Raw genomic sequence first — 20834 nt, 5'->3', positions numbered from 1 at the left:
CTGAAATATACAAATATAAAGATTGACAGGTATAATACGGAACGCAATACCATTGACAAACCATATAATGAAAATTTGGGTAGTGGAATTAAAAGCATTTTTGGGTGCGGGGTATAAAAATATTATAAAAATTTTTGTGAATTTTTTCGAAACTATTAACAATGGTAAAAACGCATTTAACATGAATGAACCTGGTTGGAGTGATTAAGGTGCGGAAAAAATGTTGGGGGGATTAGGGTTAATAATAAATAAAGAAACATTATTAAATACATTTTGACATAAAAAAGTAAAAATAAGTAAATAATAAATTTTAGAATCTGTATAAATATTTATTCTTATATTTGAGCCATTTTCTTGATACCATTACTTCGAAAAAAATTAGTTTTCTTTTACTTAACCCTTTGAGTGCCGCATTATTGTTTAAGACCCACTTTTTTCTTAATGTTGTATTTAAAGGTTTATGGGGTCACTAATTACAAATTTGAAATTAGATTTTCAAAATTAAAGATGGCGGACAAATATTCAAAAATTCATTCAATTTAAGTGAGAATCTGTAATAAGGGGTTTTCAAAGTCGCTGGTTACAAATCAGATTTTAAAAATTTAAGATTGCCAAGATCCAATATAGCAAACAAAAAATCAAAAATTTAAACAAGAATTTAAAATAATAGGCTTTGGGAATTGCCGAATACAAATCAGAAATCAGATTTTCGGAATTCTAGATAGCAGGTCTAAAGTGGCGGACAAAAATTCGAAGATTCATACAATTTCAACAAAAATCTGTAATAGAAGGTATTCGGGGTCGCTGATTACGCATCCAAAGTCAGATTTGGGAGATTCAAATTGGCAGAATTACTATAAATCCCCTCCCTCTTAGCATAACCTGGAACTAACGGCAAGGACGTGGCGAATTTCTAGTTCCATTTTTTTGTTTCTTTTTATTTTTTAAGATTTTTTTTTAGATTTTTGTATTATTTTTCACAACAAAAATGTTTTTAATAATATATAACAATAATTTTTCATAGCAATACATTTCAAGATTTTAATACATAAAATTTCATAAAGCAATTGCTCTCTTTTGAAATACACAAAGCTACTCTATACGTAGAAGACGTAAATTTTGATCTTTTTTCAGATTTAGATGTACTGCAATATGTACATCTTCTGTAATTCTGAACAATAGGCATAAGCTACTTGACTTGTTCGAAAATTATTTGGCACTTTACATTTTGCATTAAATTTATTTTTTTTTAATGGCCTCCCTCTTTTCTTTATTTAAGGACACTTCAGTAACTCATCAACAAGAAACAATCTGAATTCTTAAAAAAAAAAAAAAATTATGTTGCCAATAAGAGCCAGCACTGGATGTGTTTGTGCAATGTGGTATTTTATAAGTGGTTTTACCGATATAACAAAACTATTGTACATGAGTTCGATTACTACATGATATACATGAAGTACGCAAACGTTTCGACTCACAATTCGAGTCCTCTTCAATGCTGTTTTTAACGCAAAAAACAAATGGAGTCAAGATTTACATTATGTTTTCCGTCATTTTATGGAAGATTTATCTTCTTCTCAAGCAGGTTGATAAAATGCTAAACATTAAAGTTAACAGAGGTGACTCCACTAGACTTACAATACAATTTGTTGCTGATGATAAAACAAGAATACAAAAATTAAAACTTACAGTGAGAACCGGCTGTACTTTCAATCGGATCAAAAAAACCGTGTATAGGCTTTGTGACTATTTTGATGTCAATAATAGAGTGAAATAAGATAAATGATTTTGACTACTATCTCTCGCACTGAGAGTCTATAAGAAAGAAGTGGGAATAAAGAAGGAAGGGGGAGCAAGTAGAGAGTAGGAGAGTTGGAAAGAAGAAATAGAGAGAGGGGGGAGAAAGAAAAAGAATAAGATAGAAAGCATCATTATGAAATATTATTTGATAAAGTCATCATAAATCGGGTCGAGTAAATCCGTATCATATTGTAAGTTGAGGCCCTTTTTTTGTTTTTTATGTGAATGGTGTCAGATATAAGTCTCTTAGACAAGTTACTTTCTTTGTCCAAAATTAGGACCCCCTCCCAATCGAACTCGTGTAACAAATCAGTTCTGTGGTCAGTGATTACGCAGGTCTGGTTTGAGTTTCTATTAATGTGGTTCCTATGTTCTGAAATTCTTGTTTTAAGAGGTCTGCCTGTCTGGCCAACATAAGATACTTCACAATCTTTGCAATTAATTTTATAAACTACGTCGTATTGTGAAGAAACTGGTGTTAAATCTTTTTGTACTTTATTAAATTTATTCAAACTGTTGAGCCCAGTGTAAGCGATTTTTAAATTCGGTATCCCGTTAAGGCAATGTCTAATTTTTTCTGAAACTACTAGAACGTACAGTATGATAAAGAAGTTACATTTTTCTTTTTCTGCTTCTTATGTAGTTCCTTCATCTAATTTTCTAGAATTTATATGAATTTTTCTGTGTATCCTCTCTTTAATGCATGTGAAAGTAAGTTCCAGAGGATAACCATTGTCTAGTAAAGTGTTAATAATAAATTTAAAGTTTGATTCATGAAAAGTAGCATGCGACAAATGCATGACTCGGTCTACTAAACCATACACTATTTTTTTCTTTTGGTTAATCGGATGGTGTGAGTGAAAATTAAAAAATTTTCCTCAAAAGGTAGGTTTGTGGTACCAATTATAAATAATTTTGTTAGTTGAGTTAACCACTTCGTCGGCATTGACGCCATATGGCGCGGAAATATGTGTGCCCCAGGGGGCATTGACGCCATATGGCGCACATCGTTAATTTTTTAATTGGCTGGATCGATTTGCATAAAATTTGATATCCAAAAATTTTTTGTGTCGCTGAATATGAATCCAAGGTCCAAACTCCAAAATTCAAAATGGCGAACCCAAAATAATCAAAATTTTCCGATTATTATGAAAGCTGGTATTTAAGGGTTTTTTGGGTCGCTGAGTACGAATCCAAAGTCAAAACTCCAAAATTCAAAATGGATCCAAAATGAACCCAAATTTAGCAATTCAAAAACACCTGTATTATGAATTTTAACCAAATAAATTAAATTAAAATATTTTCGGTCCGACATATTAGATCCGCCATTTTGAATTTAAAAATTCCGATGTCTGATTTGTAGTCAGCGACCCCGAAAGCTTTTACAAAATATCTTTAAATTGCGATTACTTTTTTTTCTTGCCCACAGGGGCACAAACAGTGAAATTTTGCCTGCCGACGAAGTGGTTAATGAGTGTAAGCTCTAAAAAGTTGAATTCTTTTAGTTTTATCTCTTTATCTGGGAAAAGTTGTTTATAAAGTATGTACGCATTCACAATCGCCACATCAACAAAATGCCAAAAAATACGATGCCACTATTTTTTACTTTTTCTACTAATTTCGTAAGTTGTCTTGAGCATATCGGATTTATCAACAAAACCCATATGTTTATTGTAGTCTTTTACAAGTCTTGGGCAAAATACAATTATATAAGTTCCGTCTTTCTGCTTTCTTTTTACAGTAGTTGTTTCTGTAAGATCATGGCAATTTGAAATAAAGTTGACAATTTTTTTATCAAACCACTAAACCCATTGAATACCTTTATAAGAAGTACAATATTCGCTTTTCTCTTGTTGTAAATTTTTAAAAATCTTTTTTGGTAAGCCAACTCTGGCTTTTCTTATTGTCCCACAAGCTGAAATATTATCAGATTTTAACAAAATCATCAAATCTACAGAGGAAAAATAATTATCAAAATAAATTTCATAATTAACATCTTTTAAATCTTTAGACAAATCTTTTATAACCCTTGGTCCTGAATGATTTTTCAACTTTTCCATCAACTTTTCTAGTGTAGATTTGAAAATCGCATATATATCCATATTCATCCGACCGTGTCCAAACTTTGTAACCCTTTTTTATAGGTTTAGATATGTATTGTTTTAGAGTACTTCTCCCTTTGAATTTGATCATACTCTCGTCAATATTTTATTTCTGTGTCGGACTATAATAATTCTTAAAATTATAAGAGTATTTAAAAAAGGTTTTACTTTGAATAACTTATCCTTCCTACAATATCCATTCTTTTTTGGTTCTTTGATATTGTCATTCAAATAAAGATGAGAAAGAATAAAAATAAATTTTTGCTTAGGCATAAAGGAAGAAATGTATAAATTATGCAGTTGAATATTTGAAGACCAGTAGTCATGATATAATAGTAGTTTTTTTATGCTCATCAGAATATTTATCCCTAGAAATGTAAAAAATCTTATTTTTTTCTTATGATTTTCCTTTTTGTTCATAGAAAATATTGGTCTGCTCAATGATATTTGTGACTATTTCGTTTGAAAATAAACACTGAAAAATATGAAAAGAAGTTTGTGTATTTTTTTTTATATTCTTCGGAGCTTGTTGTGTAACAAATGGTGTACAAGTAACTCGTCTTCTTTTCTTTTTCCAAATACCATCTAAATTAGATAATTGTACTAAGAAGTACGTCATCTTTCTCATCAAAATCTTCATCGTTTTGAATAAAATTTTCTTCAGAAAAATCGTCGATTTTAGGGTAAAATCATCGTTTTCGACAAAGCCTTCGACATATTCATGTTCCGAATCTGAGATTTCTTCATCTGATTTAAACCCAATTGGGATCTCTAAAATTTCTTCTATCATCCATTTTTTTCTTTTTAAAAGCTATACGCTCCGGAAAAAGTGCCTTTCTTCAGTAAAAAAATATTTACCAAATAAAAATTTGATGAGGTCCATTTGTGATTTACCCAGAGTTATATCCTAGAAGCAGTTATCCCAGTTGTGAAAGCGGACTCGCCACCTAGCAGCTTCGAAGTCTGAGCTTATGCTGCTCATGCACGGTGAAGACAAAGCGCATGCGCTGCTAACCGCAAAACATACAATACTCGCTCTTTTCTCTGCTCCGCCACTGAGAAAAAGTTCTTATTCTATCTAAAGTCGTTATTTATATGTTTTTATGAATATTTTTTTATCCAAAACCGCCTATCATATATTTTTGCTAAAATATAATAAAATTACAATGTTTTTTCCGCCATATTAAATCCGTCGTCCTAAATTTCGAAAATCTAAATTGAGATTCATAATCAGATTCATAACTCAAAGACCCCTTATTACAGATCCTCGCGTAAATTGAATGAATTTTCGATCTTCGTCCACCATATTGGATCCGCCATTTTAAATTTTCAAAATCTGACTTCGGATTCGTAATCAGCGGCCCCAAAAACCCCTTATTACAGATTCTCGCGTAAATTGAATAAATTTTCGATCTTTTGTCCGCCATGTTGAATCCACCATCTTGAATTTTAAAAATCTGACTCCTGATTTGAATTCTACAATCTAAAAAACAAAATCCATGTACATTTCAAATATATTTATAGAGCATTTTTCCACAACTAAATTATTATACGTAAATTGGCATTTTTTTAAACTCATTTATTTATAACAATAAAACTAATAAACATATTAATTCCTTAGTATTCAAAATATTAATATTGAACCCTTAGCCACTTAAAAAAGTAAAAAACCGCATCAGGATACGTAAAAAAGAGGTTAAATATTGATAAAAGCGATGATAAAAAGGTGGAAAAAAATACTTTTCACTAACACACAAAGAGTTAGGGGAATAAACTAAACCACCTTGGAAAGTCAAAAAAATTAAAATTTTTTTCTGAATGACAAGGGATAATAGGAGATTTTTGCGATTAACACGGTGCAGCGCGCGAACAGTTAGATATCTCACATATACGAAACGTAGATCATAAGCAAGCGTTGACAGAGTTGATTGTAAATTTTAAACCAAATAAAGATAGGTACCCTCTCCATCTGATCAAAGATCAGTTAAATCGATTGTAGAACGCTAAGGTGTTTAGTACACTCGATTTAAAGAACAGTTTTTTTTATGTTCGAATGGACGAAGCAAGTATATAAAGTATACATTCTTTCATTGTACCTGCTAGCCAGTTCAAATTTTTAAGAGTACCGTTCGGCTTATGTAACTCGCCTTCCGTCTTTCAAAAGTTTATTAACGCAGTTTTCTGCAGATTTAGCAAAAACAAAACCTGTGTTAACGTATTTAGACGATTTAATTATACTCTCGAATAACAAAGACAATAGGCTAAATAATCTTAAAGCTGTTTTGGATGTTGCGAGTCGAGCGGATTGGCGATAAATTAGAAAAAGTGTAGCTTCTTGCAAAAAAAGGTCGAATTTCTAGGCCATGTTGTCGAAAATGGTACAATCCGTCCAAGTTAAAGACCAAGGCCGTCATGTGCTTCCCTGAGCCGCGATATGTACGTAAGGTGCAGGTTTTCTCGGATTAAGTGGGTATTTTCGCAAATTTATTCCGGGTTATAGCATTATGGCTCGTCCATTGTCGAACTTGTTAAGAGCGGGTGAGGAGTTTCAATTTGGTGTAGCCAAAAGAGGGGCGTTTGAGCGGTTAAAGGCTATGTTAAGTAATTAAGTAAGCGACCGATGTTAAGTTTATATCGAGCTAACGCGGAAACCGAACTATATACTAACGCGTCGAAGTATAGTTACGGAGCTTATTACAAAGATCAATTATTACACCCTGTATATTACGCGAGCGGCAAAACTACTCCGGCGGAAAAGAAATATACAAGTTATGAGTTAGATGTCCTTACAATAGTGCAAGCGCTTAGACGTTTTTGTGTATATCTGTTAAGCATATCGTTCAAAATTGTAATTGACTGTCAGTCGTTCGTTTTGACTATGGCAAAGAAGGACTTATGCGTACGAGTGGTCTAATGGGCACTACTGTTGGAGAAATTCCAATATGTCGTGGAGCATCGACCTAGTAAGAGCATGACGTATGTCGACGCCCTGTCCAAATCCACTACCATCTTGTCTAATAATAAGCGAATGCAGAGATGGATTGGCGACGCGTTTAAGGAAGGCGCAACGAGAGAATGCCTGCTTAGCTAAAATTTTCGAGACGACTGAACAAAGAAAGATAAACGACCATATAATTCGCGGAGAAATTCTGTACAAAGAAACAGAAGACGATATACGGATGATTATTCCTAAAGCCATGCAAATACAAATAATAAGGAAGGTTCACAAACAAGGCCATTTCGGCGTCAACAAAAGGGAGACGTTGGTTAGAGCTGACTACTGGATTCCGAATTTACGCTCTAAAGTCAAAAGCGTTATGGCGAATTGTGTTGCCTGTATTCTGGCTGGGAAAAAGCAAGAAAAACAAGAATGTTTTTTAAATCCTATTAAGAAAGGAACTGTGCGACTAGATACATTTCATATCGATCATCTGACACCCTTACCATCTACTAAAAAGTTACAACCATATTTTTGTAATCGTTGACGCATTTTCCAAATTTACATGGCTATATGCGACCAAATCAACAAGCGCAGCTAAGGTAGTTAATCGTCTGAAAAAGCAATCATCTATTTTTCAATCCCAGACGAATAATATCAGATAAAGGCTCAGCTTTTACGTCGCAAGAATATTGCCGGACGGAAAACGTGCAGCATATTTTAACAACCACGGGAATACCACGGTCTAACGGTCAAGTCGAGCGCATTAACTGTACCGTGATACCATTACTTACTAAAGTAGCAGCTCCGAAGCATAATGAATGGTATAAATATCTTGACACTGCGCAATTATGTCTAAATACAACACCGCACCAAAGTATTAAAACGACGCCTTTTCATGTATTATTTGGATTGATCCGCGTATTCGTGACGATCCTAATATCAGGAAATTATTAGAAAACAAATTTATTACTTTATTTGACGACAACCAAGAGAAATTCGACGACAAGCTCGGGAGAATATAATAACAATTCAAAGAAAATAAGATATTATAAAAATTCAAAAAAATAGGGTTAATTTTGACAAAAAAAGGAAAGCATCCTTTCGTTATCGAAAAAAAGCTACCAAACGCACGCAACAAATTAGCATCTAAATATCTTGAACCATACGAAATTGTGAATCCTGCGCAACGATCGTTACAATGTGCGCAAGGTCGGTGAACATGAGAGCCCTCTTCAGACATCATCGGCAGCGGACTATATAAAGCCGTGGATCAGCGATGAGGATAACGATAATGTTTCGGAAATCGATGACAGCGGCAGAGATGATTAGCATTCGGGTCGAATACTCGATCAGGACAACCGAGTGTGGGGACTAAATTTTGCGACGGCATTAACAGTCGGATGGTGGAGATTCGTACGTAAGAAATGCGAGATAAACGAGAGAATACATCGTACCGCCGTCAGGATAACATGTTTTGTTTTGCGTCCTTCGTTCGCGCTAACATCTGTTTAAATCTCGCAATGGTTCCGCCGAGACCGAACTTCTGTATCTTATTATCGTTAAATAAAATTAATTAATATCATAAAATACCACAACTCTGATTGTAAAATAAATCATATTTTTTAAATATCAAGCCATTATATCGAAGCGCGTCGGAGCAACATCTAGCGCGCTTCACAGTCTTGCCGCTCCAAGAATTTTGAACTGCTTCATATTTACCCGATAGGTCATTTATCTTTGTAAGTAAATCTTAAAAAAAAAATACAAACAAAAGCATACATCAATGCAATTGTTTAATCAATCGCACCTAAATCAATTCAAAGTCGCAAAACAGTATTAAATATTTTCCGCAGACATCGCTATATGCTCCTTTAATAATGCCTTAGAAAGTCTTATAAAAATCATGCAGATATTAGACTTGAAAATCAGTCAAAATTGCTTCAATTTTTATATGGAAGAAAACGTCTAACGCATCACTAAAGTGGAGTGCTCTTTGACTAATACTGCAAAAAAGGTTCAGACAGCATCCAGTCGAAGGAAAGCAGATAAAACTTATAAACATCTAGAAGGCGTACTTCATGGAACTGACGACTAAAGGTACATTTAAATTTTCCAATTTTTTCAGCAAAATTTTATTATCTAAAACTTTAAATGCGTTTTTCTCAAAATAACATTTTTCAAACTGGCGTTGCGCGAATTTCAATAACTATCCAACCAATTTATTTGAAATTTTCAGGAAATCGTTTTTACATGTTATCGTAACAAAGTACATACGGATTTCAGGATAAATTAAAAAATGTTTTTTATAACATTTTTGTTATCATTTTTCAGTCAAAAAAAATTTTTTTATTGCTATGTTCTTTCAAATGCATATTTTAAAATTTCCGTAAGTACTTTGTTAGCTTTTAGTATATAAAAAATAAGAAATTTTTGTTTTTTGTTCTAGGTCAAAAGATGTCTGAGAACCCCGCAATACCAATTGGTGATGTTAGATAAAAGGCGTTCCAGTAGAACGATAAGTCCGCCATTTTTTAATTAAAAAAATTTTTTAAATATATTTTTTATATTCTTTAAAAGTACTAGAATAAAGACCTTGCAACAAAATTTTAGTAACATTCACTGTTTTCTTAAAAAAAATTCACTAATATACATTCACTAATCATACATATTGTTACGCCCCTGCCCGTTTGATCGGTCAGCTGTTCTGACCGATCAATATATTGATTTTCGTGAAGAGCGTTGTCAACTGTCATGAGCTTGACAACGCGAATAAAACAATGAATTGTCTCTCCGTCTCGGATTTGGACAGTTGTGTGAATAACCGCTAGAATAAAGTCGCTTAATTTATAAGTGTTGTGTGTCTTTTTCCTTTCCGCGGGCGCGCGCGTAACAATATGATTTTCAGTCCTCCAAGGTGGTATACTCCCTTAACCCTTTTACTGCCGAATTGTTTTTTGTAGCGGATCTTTCTGAAACTTTGCATACCTATGTTTTTTAGGTCGCTGATTCCGAATCTGAAGTCAGAATCTGCAAATTCAATATGGCGAATCCAATATGACCATCAACTAGCAAATTAGTAAAATTTGGATATTTTGCAGTATCCATTTTTCTGGGCTGTTACTCGTTCAAGATTGACGGTAAAAATAATCAAAATTCAGAATAACAGCTACAACATGATTGCCTAATAAACATTACTCCTTCTTAGCATTTATATCATATATTTAAACTTATTACATAGATATAAAACATTCTATTCTAAAGATATTAATTTCATCAGAACATGGGGCTGTAAATATGAAACCGGAATTTGCCCATAGATGGCGCTAGCTCTCAATGTAGTTACCACCAAACCGCGCCATTGGCGCCATTTTCTTATTTTGACATCTGATAAAAATTTTCAACTCACAACAATACAAGTTTCATACAACAGCATAGTTTTTAATAGCGTTGAACATGTCAAATTTTGTGCCTGGAAACTACGATTTGTGGACAGCATTGAGTTTCTGTTACCATTTGAAGAAAACTGCTGCACAATCGCATTAAATGCTCGTCGAAGCTTACGGTGAGCATGCTCTTGGTAAATCACAGTGCTTTGAGTGTTTAAAAAAATTCAAAAGTAGCGATTTTGACGTGAGAAGAACGTGGAAGACCACCGAAAAAATTTAAAGGCAGCGAATTGCAAGCATTGTTGGATGAGAATGACGCTCAAACGCAACAACTCGTGGATCAATTAAATGTGACACGAGAAGCCGTCTCCATACGTTTGAAAGCTATAGGAAAGATCCAGAAGATGGGAAAATGGGTTCCACATGAACTGAATAAAAGACAGCAGAAAAACCGAAAAACCACTTGCAAAATGCTGCTCGTCAGGTACAAAAGAAAATCATTTTTCCATCGAATTGTGAATGGCGATGAAAAGTAGATATATTTTGAGAATCCTGAGCGTAAAAGATCATGGGTAACTCCAGGCAAACCATCGACATCAATTGCAAGGCCAAATGCAATTCCGCTATGGACGGAAGACAATGCTCTATGTTTGGTAGGATCAGAAGGGTGTGATCTATTATGAGCTGCTAAAACCTGGTGAAACAGTTAATACTGAACGCTACCGACAACAAATGATCAATTTGAATCAAGCTTTGCGGGAAAAATGACCAGAATATCAAAAAAGGCAACACAAAGTGATTTTGCTTCATAATAATGCACCATCACACACAGCAAAACCGGTCAAGGAAACGATTGAGGCGTTTGGTTGGGAAATACTTTCGCATGCGGCTTACTCATCAGACTTGGCTCCATCCGATTATTACTTATTTGCATCGATGAGACACGCACTTGCTGAGCGCTTCACATCTTACAAAAATGTACAAAAATGACTCGATAACTAATTTGCCTCAAAAGAGAAACAATTTTTTGGCGTGGCATCCACAAATTGTCAGAGAGATTGGAAAAATGTATAACTAGCAATGGGCAATACTTCGAATAAAATATTTTTTCATTTTTATACAATAAACGTGTATTTTCTATACAAAAATTCGTATTTACATACCTGGTATAGCTACTCAATAAAAAAAGAAGCTCATATACGCAAAAACTTCAATTAACAGATTTTTCGCTTAATTAAATTAATCTATAAACTAATTTAAATTAATTTATAAACAAAAATCTGACCTGTAAAAAATTCTGCAAACGGAGAGAATTTTCACTTAAAAATTACTCTTAAAATCGTGGCAATTATGGAACAACGTAAACCTTAAAAAATTTTACTTGTAATAAAATTTACTAAAGTTTTACCAGATTTTATTAAAATTTTAGTAAATTTTGTTAAAAATATAGTAAAATTCTACACGGATCACGTTGTCTCACAATTACTACAATTTTCAGGATTTTTAAGAAAAAATTCTTTCCGTGCAAAAAATCATGTTTTTCTACATCATTAGAAGAATATTTAATAAAATTTTTAGACCTCCGTACTAACTCATTTCCGAGATATTGATTTTTTTCTCAAAAATCAGCTTTTGTTAACTTTAATTTGTTATAAATAATTACAAGTAAATAATTGGGTACCAAAATCTATTAGAACATGTTAACCAACTATTTAATTGAAAAGCCAAACTTTACAACTACCTTTGCAAATTTATGAAATTTATTTTAAAAAACAAATAAAAAACAAGTAGCCACTATAGTGGCTCCTGGCAGTGAAAAGAATAAAAAAGTAATTTTGTTGTAATGTGATTGTACATAATTTGTAATGTTAAATTAAAATAGGGAAATTGTTTACATTAGCGATTGCTCACCATTTTTGATGACCTTTAAATATGTTGTCAAAATCATTATTCTAAACAACTTTTCCCTGTATATGTTATCGCCACTCGGTCTTAGTTTTTGCAATAATTGCAAAAATATTTTTGTGAAGCGATTTTTACTCCACTGTCTCTCCTGCTTTCTAGGCAAAGCTAAGGACATGCTTGTATGGTTTCACGTGGATTTTTGACTTTCCACGAAAAGTGACTTCCACCCCCCTTCCCCTGCTTTCGGAATTAAGCTAGGTCCACGTTTGTACGATTCCACATGGGTTTTCAACTTTCCATGTAAAGCGACTTCGACTCCATCCTCCCTCTGCTTTCGGAGCAAAGCTAGGTCCACGCTTGTACTGTATCACATGGGTTTGCAACTTTCCACACCAAACAAGATCCACGTTGTTTTCACATTGTTCTGTGCTACGAAAATAGGACATGTTATAAATATATGTTAATGCGGGATGTATGAGGAAAGGCGAAGTTCCTACATCCTGCCCACGCGTTTTCTGCACTCCCGCCTGCTTCAAAACTAATAAAATCAAACCAAAAAATTAAAAAAAACAAAGTCAAAAACTAAGACCAAGTAGTGGTAACATATATAAAGCAAAATTCAAAATTCATTGTTCAAAATAATGACCTTAACAACTTAACATAAAAACAAAAAATTTAAAGATCATCAAAAATCGGTGAGAAATCGCTAATGTAAATGTCCGTCACAAGGGCCGTGAAGGCCTAACCGCATTTCTACGCGAGTTCTGCATCCTCCTGCTTGCGAATAAACGCAAAAACGTGGCGCGTTTTATTTTGTCTGTGTGCTGCCTTGTGTGCTTTTCTCTGTCAAATTCGAATTATTTCAAGCGTTGTATTAATAGTGCAATGGAAATCGGCAACCACAAAAAGTCGTCTTGTATAATTTTGACACCTCGTTCTGCCGGAAGACGCCAGAAGAACGGCAAAACATCAGAGAAGAACTAGCTGCCGCTAGGAATTACCAAGACCCCCTCAAGAACGGGGCACACAGGTCGTACCGCCCTTTTGCTTTGCCATAAAAGTACTGCCAAAATTGTATTACATCTTGTGAGAATTTCGATGCTGTAGAATTGTATTATAGGATCCGAGGAGACACCTTCTAATGGCGCATAGACGGGACGGCATCCGGATCGCAAATCCCGACGAGAAAAGCAGAGAAAAGAGAAGTATTTCCCGTTGAACTACAAAATGCAAATCAGTAACAACATCCCAGAAAATAAGAATGCGACCGTTCAAAAAGGACAAAGCCGCTGCCGACAAAATTGAAAGAAATCCTACCGCTAAGAACAGACCAATTCAAGTCTCGCGCTTAAGATCTAAGAGTGTGTAGCGACAGCATACGTAATGCGTCGAGGCGTAGCCCCCGCGGGATCAATCCTCACTTTGGCGATGTGGGTGAGACGCAGCAGCCGACCCTAACATCCTGAAGAAGTGAGTAAAGAGCGAATTTGGTGAGACAAGCGTCACATACTCTGTAAAATCGTCGATTTCCCGATCGGACAAGTCGCGGACCAACCGCAAATTTTACGTTCTCGTTTCGTGAAATCTTAGAGTAGCTAAAGTTTCGAGTCTCCTGAGCCTGCTTGCCTGTGTGAATTCGAATTTTCGTTTTGCGTTTTCGTTACGTGCGCGCCTACATCGCAGCCGAATCACTTTCGTCGATTTATGTCGCAAAATCTCATGTAATTTCGCATTTGTTTTCGTCAAGGTATTTATTCGCGATTACTTGCGTTGTTTGCAAGCAATTATTAATTATATAGCCTACGTTTCCCACGAAATAAGTTTGTTAACAAAAGATCACGAGCGTACCGCGCGAGCTGTAACGCACTGTCCCGGCCGTCTTTGATGACTGTCCTCGCGCCGGAGATGTAACAACAATTTACCTGCGTTTAGGAAAAAATTAAAACACGCTTCAGAATATCCTTTTATATCGCATCGCGCCTGTAATAATCGCTCTTTTCCCGATTCAGAGTTAATTCAAGCAAGTTCTTGCTCATTGTACGCGGATTATAGTCACCGCTCGATCGTACGCTCGAGGTTACGTATATAATACTTATTTATTGTATTCGTCTGTACTCGTAAATGTAATTGTTAATTTTATTGTTCTAAATTGTGCTTTATTTGAGGTAGTTCTCTCGCCTTTTCAATTCTAACCATCCTTACCAAACCTCCACCTCTACTAATTTTCAGGGCTAAGTAGTCGGCTATTGGAGCCGCCAAAGTCCACCCTTTTAACGCTTCCATTTGAAAGATCATTACCGCGCATCTCGCGAAAAGAGTACGCTCTCTCGTACTTCGTGCTCATCCTTTTTGAGTAATAAATATAAAACCACTTTCGTTCCGTTATCCGGGTGACGCAAGGCGACGACACCGATAGGGGCAAAATTGCGTCACTCGCGAGCACGGTCGCAATAATTACCTAAATAGTTGTACAAAAGTTTTTTTAAATAAAATTCAACAAGGCATTTTTTGGATACATACTTGACGTTCCTTCTTCTACCTTAAAAAAAAAGATTTTGTGATAATTGTTCAATTATAAGTATTTATTAATTGGAAATGTTGATATTATTCAACTTTTTTTGCAATGGACTATGTTTTACGTAAAAAATCACAAACCCATCTGTAGAACAAATAACAGATGCAAGGGCTGAGTACAGAGAAAGAAGCTATGCCTTTCCCTCTGCATAAAACCTGCATAAAAATTAATAATATATTCTAACTCTATATATCTAACAATGTGAAAATAGCTTTAACTTATTATCGCCCAATCAACCATCTGAGAACACCAACGTCTTCTACTTATACAAAAAGATAATTCATTTTAAAAAATGCTAAGAGATTGCTCTTTTGATTCTCAGGGTCAATTTTTACGTGTAATTCTCAAAAAAAAATATATATATACATATTTAATTACATTAAAATATTTGACAATTTGGACAGATCTCTTGTTAGCATTTTATAAAAAAAAAAACTCAAATTCATAGCCAAATTGTAAAATATTTCATATTTAACCATAATTTAAAAATATAGTCGCAAAACAACTTAAAAGACAGATTTTAAAACTGACTATGACATATAATATATATGCATGCGTTTAAAAAAAACTACTCATTTATGAAGAACATATATATATGCTAAATTTACAAAGTCTTTTATTTGTTTTTATAGGACCTTAAGTTTTGCACAGTCCTGATGCTTGTTAGACTTATATCTATACTTCAGCGAGAAAAACCACCGAAGCGCGCAAAAACAGGATATAATAGGAAGGGCGTAACGCCTTACTTGGTGCCATACATATGCCCGGACTCATGGCTACTATCTCGCTATTAGGTTAGGTCATACATACACTGTATATTATATTCCACTTAACTGTGGCAAATATCGTGCTCGAGTCGACAACTTATGTCAATTTATGACTTTTAAAAGGAAAATGTCTTCAAGTATAGTTGAAAAATGCACTTGTAACGTAAAATCAAACTTCTCCATGGATATTTTAATAACTATCGATTTTGGTGATCCCACGTTATTTATTATTAGCATTGGCAAACAGCACAAACAGTAAGACGGTGCAGTGGGGATTGCTCCTGCGCGAACTGGACAAAAACTCATTTACTTCTAATGGCGTTTCTCACTGAACCAAATATAATTAAATTTAATTTTATTTAATTTTATTTAATTTTAATTTTTACCTCCGATGACTTGGTCGTTGCTATTGTTAACACTTGCCGCGAGTGTTCTGTTCCGCTCGACGTCGGAACGATGAAGGTATCCGTCGTCTTAATGGTATATGGCATGCTGCACGAAATGGAGCGAGAGAGCGTCTTTTGGCCACGTGATCTGGAACTGCTGGCTTGCAAATTACTGCGTGATCTCGGCACCGGTGTATTACGCGGAGATACGAAAGGACTTGCGTTTGCTGAGTTTGATTTAGATGCGCGCCCATTAATAGGAGAATGCGGGCCGGGTGAAATTGGAGTAAAGTTAAATATTCTACGTCGCGTATTTGGACTCTGTGGCACTGTGTTGGCTACGCTCGGCGTTGCCGTCTCTTGAACATGCTCGACGACATTTGTTTCGAAACTGACACGACGTCGCGTACTACTTGGATTAGGATGATTTAGAAGTGTCGGGAGTATGAGATTATGTTTCTGTGCGGGGTCCCGTTTTTCCATACCAATACTTTGCCGTACAACTGTTACGGGTGCCAGATCAGTGGCGATAACAGGTGCTTTTAGATTCTGTTGCAATATCAATCGCAGTTGCGATACTTTATCCGATCGAGAGATCTGTTCAATATCGGAACTAATGACGCTAGTTTCTACATCAGAACTAGACGAGCTACTTTGCTGAAAATACTGTAACAACTCCTCCTCCTGTTCTTGCGAATTGTTCCCGCCATTCAAATAATCATCCAAGGCATCTGTGTCAATGTCACGGACTTTCCCGTCTTTAAAGACTGGTGTATCTTGCAAGAGGCGGATCTGGTCCCTCGTAAGAAGGCCCGATGTTTCCATCACGTTACTAGTAATGGAACAACTCTTCGAATCAATATCACAGTTTTTAGCAAGTTGACTGTCCACAGTCTCAACTGCTTTGCACTTGATAGATTTTGAATTGCTAGCTAATATCACTGATATCTTGCCGGCGCGTTGAATAGATGTTAATTTAGGTAACAAAGCGTTGGAATGCTCTGGACTCTCCTCTATAAGCTTCGTCTGTTTCTCAGGACTGGGCTCTTGTTGTGCTACAATTAGATTATTGGCACGTTTCCTGGAACTTTTACCTTTGACATCGCGCTGCATACTCATCGTTATTTTAGGGCTGCTATTATTCTGGCTGTTATCGCGCGATTGTACCACTAGGTTATCACAGTTAGACTCTTGGGAGACATTGCAAGTTTGTTGCTGTTGATTGCAAGTTTTTGATATCTTTTTTTGTCGGTTATAGACTATAGCAGATAAATTTAGTTTTGTCAATGAATTTTGTGCGACCATTGTTGCTGTATTTGTACCTTGAAGTGACTGATTGGATTTAATCTTCTTACATCCTTTGCTGATATTTACTTTACAATCAATGGTTTTTTCTTTGTTCTGTAAAAAAAATTATATAAAATAAAAAAGTAGAGCAAAACAGTTAATCATATTAATTAAATTAAAAATGCTCTATGTCCTAGGTCTCAATTACTATTTAAAAATTATAAGTATAAGATAAAAATATAACAAAAAAATTCCGAATTTCGTTTAATTAAAGATGTTCAGAAATTATTCAGACACAATTATGATAAAAATAATAAAAATTGTTTACATCTAATTAAATTCTGTAGATTTTATCGTAAGAAAATTGTTTTTAAGATTGTTTCAGATGCTTATTACTAAAATAATTAAATAATAAAATTACATGTAGTGCCTTATAAGAAATAAGCTAGAATTTATATTAGTAAAAAATTATTTAAAAAGTGTAAAATTTTATAACCAAAGTAAGATTATATTAAAAATGTACGAACTATTCGAATTTGAATCAAATCGAATTGTATCTGATGAAATTCGATTCAATTCGAATCTCTCTATCTCGATTCAAATTCCTATAGTTCAAATATAAACTATTCGAAAATTTCGAGTCAAAACGATTTTAATGCAAATGTTAATAATTTTTAAATTTACATTTTCTGCTAATAAGTAAACTAAGTTAATGTGACTGTATGTGATAAGCGACAAGCGATAAACAATGTCCAGAAGATCTTTCAAAAAAGGCAACTCTCGTTGGATCTCTCATCAGCCATCACTTATCGCGCACAGTAAGCAATCAGTAATACTACGCTGCAAACAAAGAACTACATACTTTGAGGAACAAGCTTAGTTTTAATATAATTAACTGTAGTGTTTTATCAGACATATACAAAATCTTAACGCACTATAAATACTGCTGAATAAACTGCTTTAAAATAAATTGTTATTAATTTTTAATTTTAATATTTTTTTTTGCATAATGTAATTTTACTTTTATTGTTGTATTTTTTTATCTTTTATGCAAAACATGATAATTCACAAGCACACAAAAAATAAAAGTTGTCCGGCGGATTAGACCATGGTATCCTTATGTTTTTGAGATCACTGAATCCGAATCTGAAGCCCGTTTTGACCCATCAGCTCAAGGTTCTTCCCCAATCTCAAAAAAATAATCATTAAAGTGATACTTTTCGGACTAAACTATAATCTTAACGATTAAAACTATTAGGGAGAAAAAGTATTCTTATACTTTGGGTTGCTAACTTTTGATTCTAACATTAGATTTACCTCATTTGACATTCAACAGAAATCAGTCATCATATTTACAAAGTATAAAACAAAAGATAATAGACTCCCAAACGTACATTATCACAGAAAAAAATAAATCTGATTTTCTAATCTTTTTATTTCTATCTTGATTTATGCCTTGAGTAGATTTTTTATCCCTTTCCCTTCTTCACCTGGATTATGTGAGTTTAAAAATCTATCTTGGTTTACATTTTGTAAGCATAATGGCCAATTTCTGTTAAATATCAAACTTCATGGAGTAAATCTAATGTAAGAATCAAATTCAGCAACCCAAAAATATAAGAATACCTTTTCTTCCTAATAGTTTTACTCGTCAAGATTATAGTTTAATCCGAAAATTGTTCTATTTTTTTGTTTATTCTACACTTTATCGGTTATTTTTTGAGTTTAGTAAAGAACCTTGACCTAATAAGCCAAAACTTTGGATTCGAATTCAACGACTCAAAAATATAAGAATATCATTGTCTAGTCTGTTGGACACACAACTTTCTTTCATGCGCCTATGTAATTTAAATAAAATTGTAAGCAATATTTTTGTAATTTAATTCGATTTAATTCAATTCGATTCGTTTCGATTCGAATAAAAATTCATCGATTCGATTCGATTCGTTTCGACATCAAAAATCTTTAATTCGCACATCTCTAGATTATATGATTATAAGTAGCAATTTTATTAACTGTTTTATTCAATATTTTTTAAACAATTTTTCGACACAAGAAAGACAAAAAGTGGCAACGTTGCAACATCAGAGTGGCAATTTAAAAATATTATTAAAGTATATCTCATTAACCCTTTAATGGCCAAATTATTTCTGCCAATTCAAATTAGATCATTTTTTTGTATAAGGAGTTTTTGGGGTCACTGATTACAAATCTGAAATCAAAATTAAAAAATTAAAAATGGCGAATCCAATATAACCAACTCAAAATAAAAAAGCACCCCGAATTGTGAGAGGCAAGGAAACTCGCAATAAAAAAGCATCCTAAATTATGAGAGGCGAGGGGACTCACGATAACAAAAAGCATCGCGATTCATAATAGGCAAGAGGACGGACGATAATAAAATGTACCCTGATTTATTATTGAAATTTTCTGTGTTTTTTTATTTCAGAGTCTACTTTTAGGCCTATCATTGCTAAGAATAGTTTTTGGCATTTTATTATAGTTAGGGGTGGTTTTTTTTTAAATTTTTTGCACATATTCTTGATGCGTTACTCTAAAAGATATATATATACATATATATGTATATATATAATTGAAGTAAAAAAGTAAATTTGCCTATAATTAATGGTTATTTATCATTTTTCAGCAATTTTCGAGCTTTTTGACAGGGTATGCAGGTGAAGGGGTGCGACTTGTATACTCGCCGAATTTTTCGTAAATAGATCCAGCCTTCCTCTTTAAAACGAGACCTGAACGATGTCAATAATTTCATTTTTGTAGAAGTTACGATTTTTTAAAGAAAGTGGGACGTATATGTCTCACTGGCCGTTAAAGGGTTAAGTTAGAATTTATATGCCAGGGAAATTTGCGCACATCAAATTGTCATCAAGAGTATTTGTCAACAATCAATTTCAACAAAACATTTATTATAGACGACTTGGAGGTTACCATTTATCTCAGAATTGCTGTATATTTCATCATCAAAAATTTTTTTTACAAGATTCTATCTGGCGTAATTAAAAACCACTTCATTTGCACATTTTTCCTATTTATAAAAATAATTTTTTACCATTTCCATCAATAAAAATTTTCGACGACTTTTGGATTCCATCATATCGACTCGCTTACATATGTTCAACTACAACTGAAAAGGCTGATTGTGAGTGACACGCATACTAACGAGTGTCATGCAATATTATCAAATAAAAGATCTTTTCATTTGACGATTTAATACTAGATTCGAGCATCAAAATAAATCACATTATCAAAGTTGATGCTGGATAAAAAGTGCTTAAAAAAATCCAACGGTGAATTTTAAGTGTCAAATGGCTGTTCCAATCGTTAGAATTAAAACATAAACAACTTAAAGCCTAAACATAAGCGAACAAGCTTTGGCATGTAGAATTCAACGAGCGTAATCATAGATAAGTAATACGACAATGTGTTAAAGTTTGTACGCCATTTATATATAAGACTTAAGCCTGTTACATCATCTATGTGCTCTAATCTTTCGTAATCGGTCAAATTAAACAAAATACTAGAATTTATTGTATTTTCTTTTGTTAGATATACGTATAGTAAATAATATTTCAATTGCTGCTTGTGATCTAGCAGTACTTACAATCAGATCTTTACTTTCCAGAAATTACTCCACAAGTTTCAGCAATTGCTCCACAAAAGATAA

The 20834-nt window shown here is 33.8% G+C and overlaps 1 protein-coding gene across 1 annotated transcript in view; it reads right to left on the bottom strand.

Moving 5' to 3' along the window:
• Window positions 1-20834, bottom strand: part of LOC105840758 — a 79842-nt gene that overhangs the window by 26691 nt on the left and 32317 nt on the right. The window contains exon 6 of the mRNA XM_036287797.1: window positions 15863-17263. Within this exon, the coding sequence (XP_036143690.1) occupies window positions 15863-17263 (1401 nt within the window). The remainder of the gene's footprint in view (window positions 1-15862; window positions 17264-20834) is intronic.

Source organism: Monomorium pharaonis, chromosome 5, assembly GCF_013373865.1.
Source record: "Monomorium pharaonis isolate MP-MQ-018 chromosome 5, ASM1337386v2, whole genome shotgun sequence".
NCBI classification, from domain to species: domain Eukaryota; kingdom Metazoa; phylum Arthropoda; class Insecta; order Hymenoptera; family Formicidae; genus Monomorium; species Monomorium pharaonis.
This window is presented reverse-complemented; position numbering and strand designations above follow the sequence as displayed.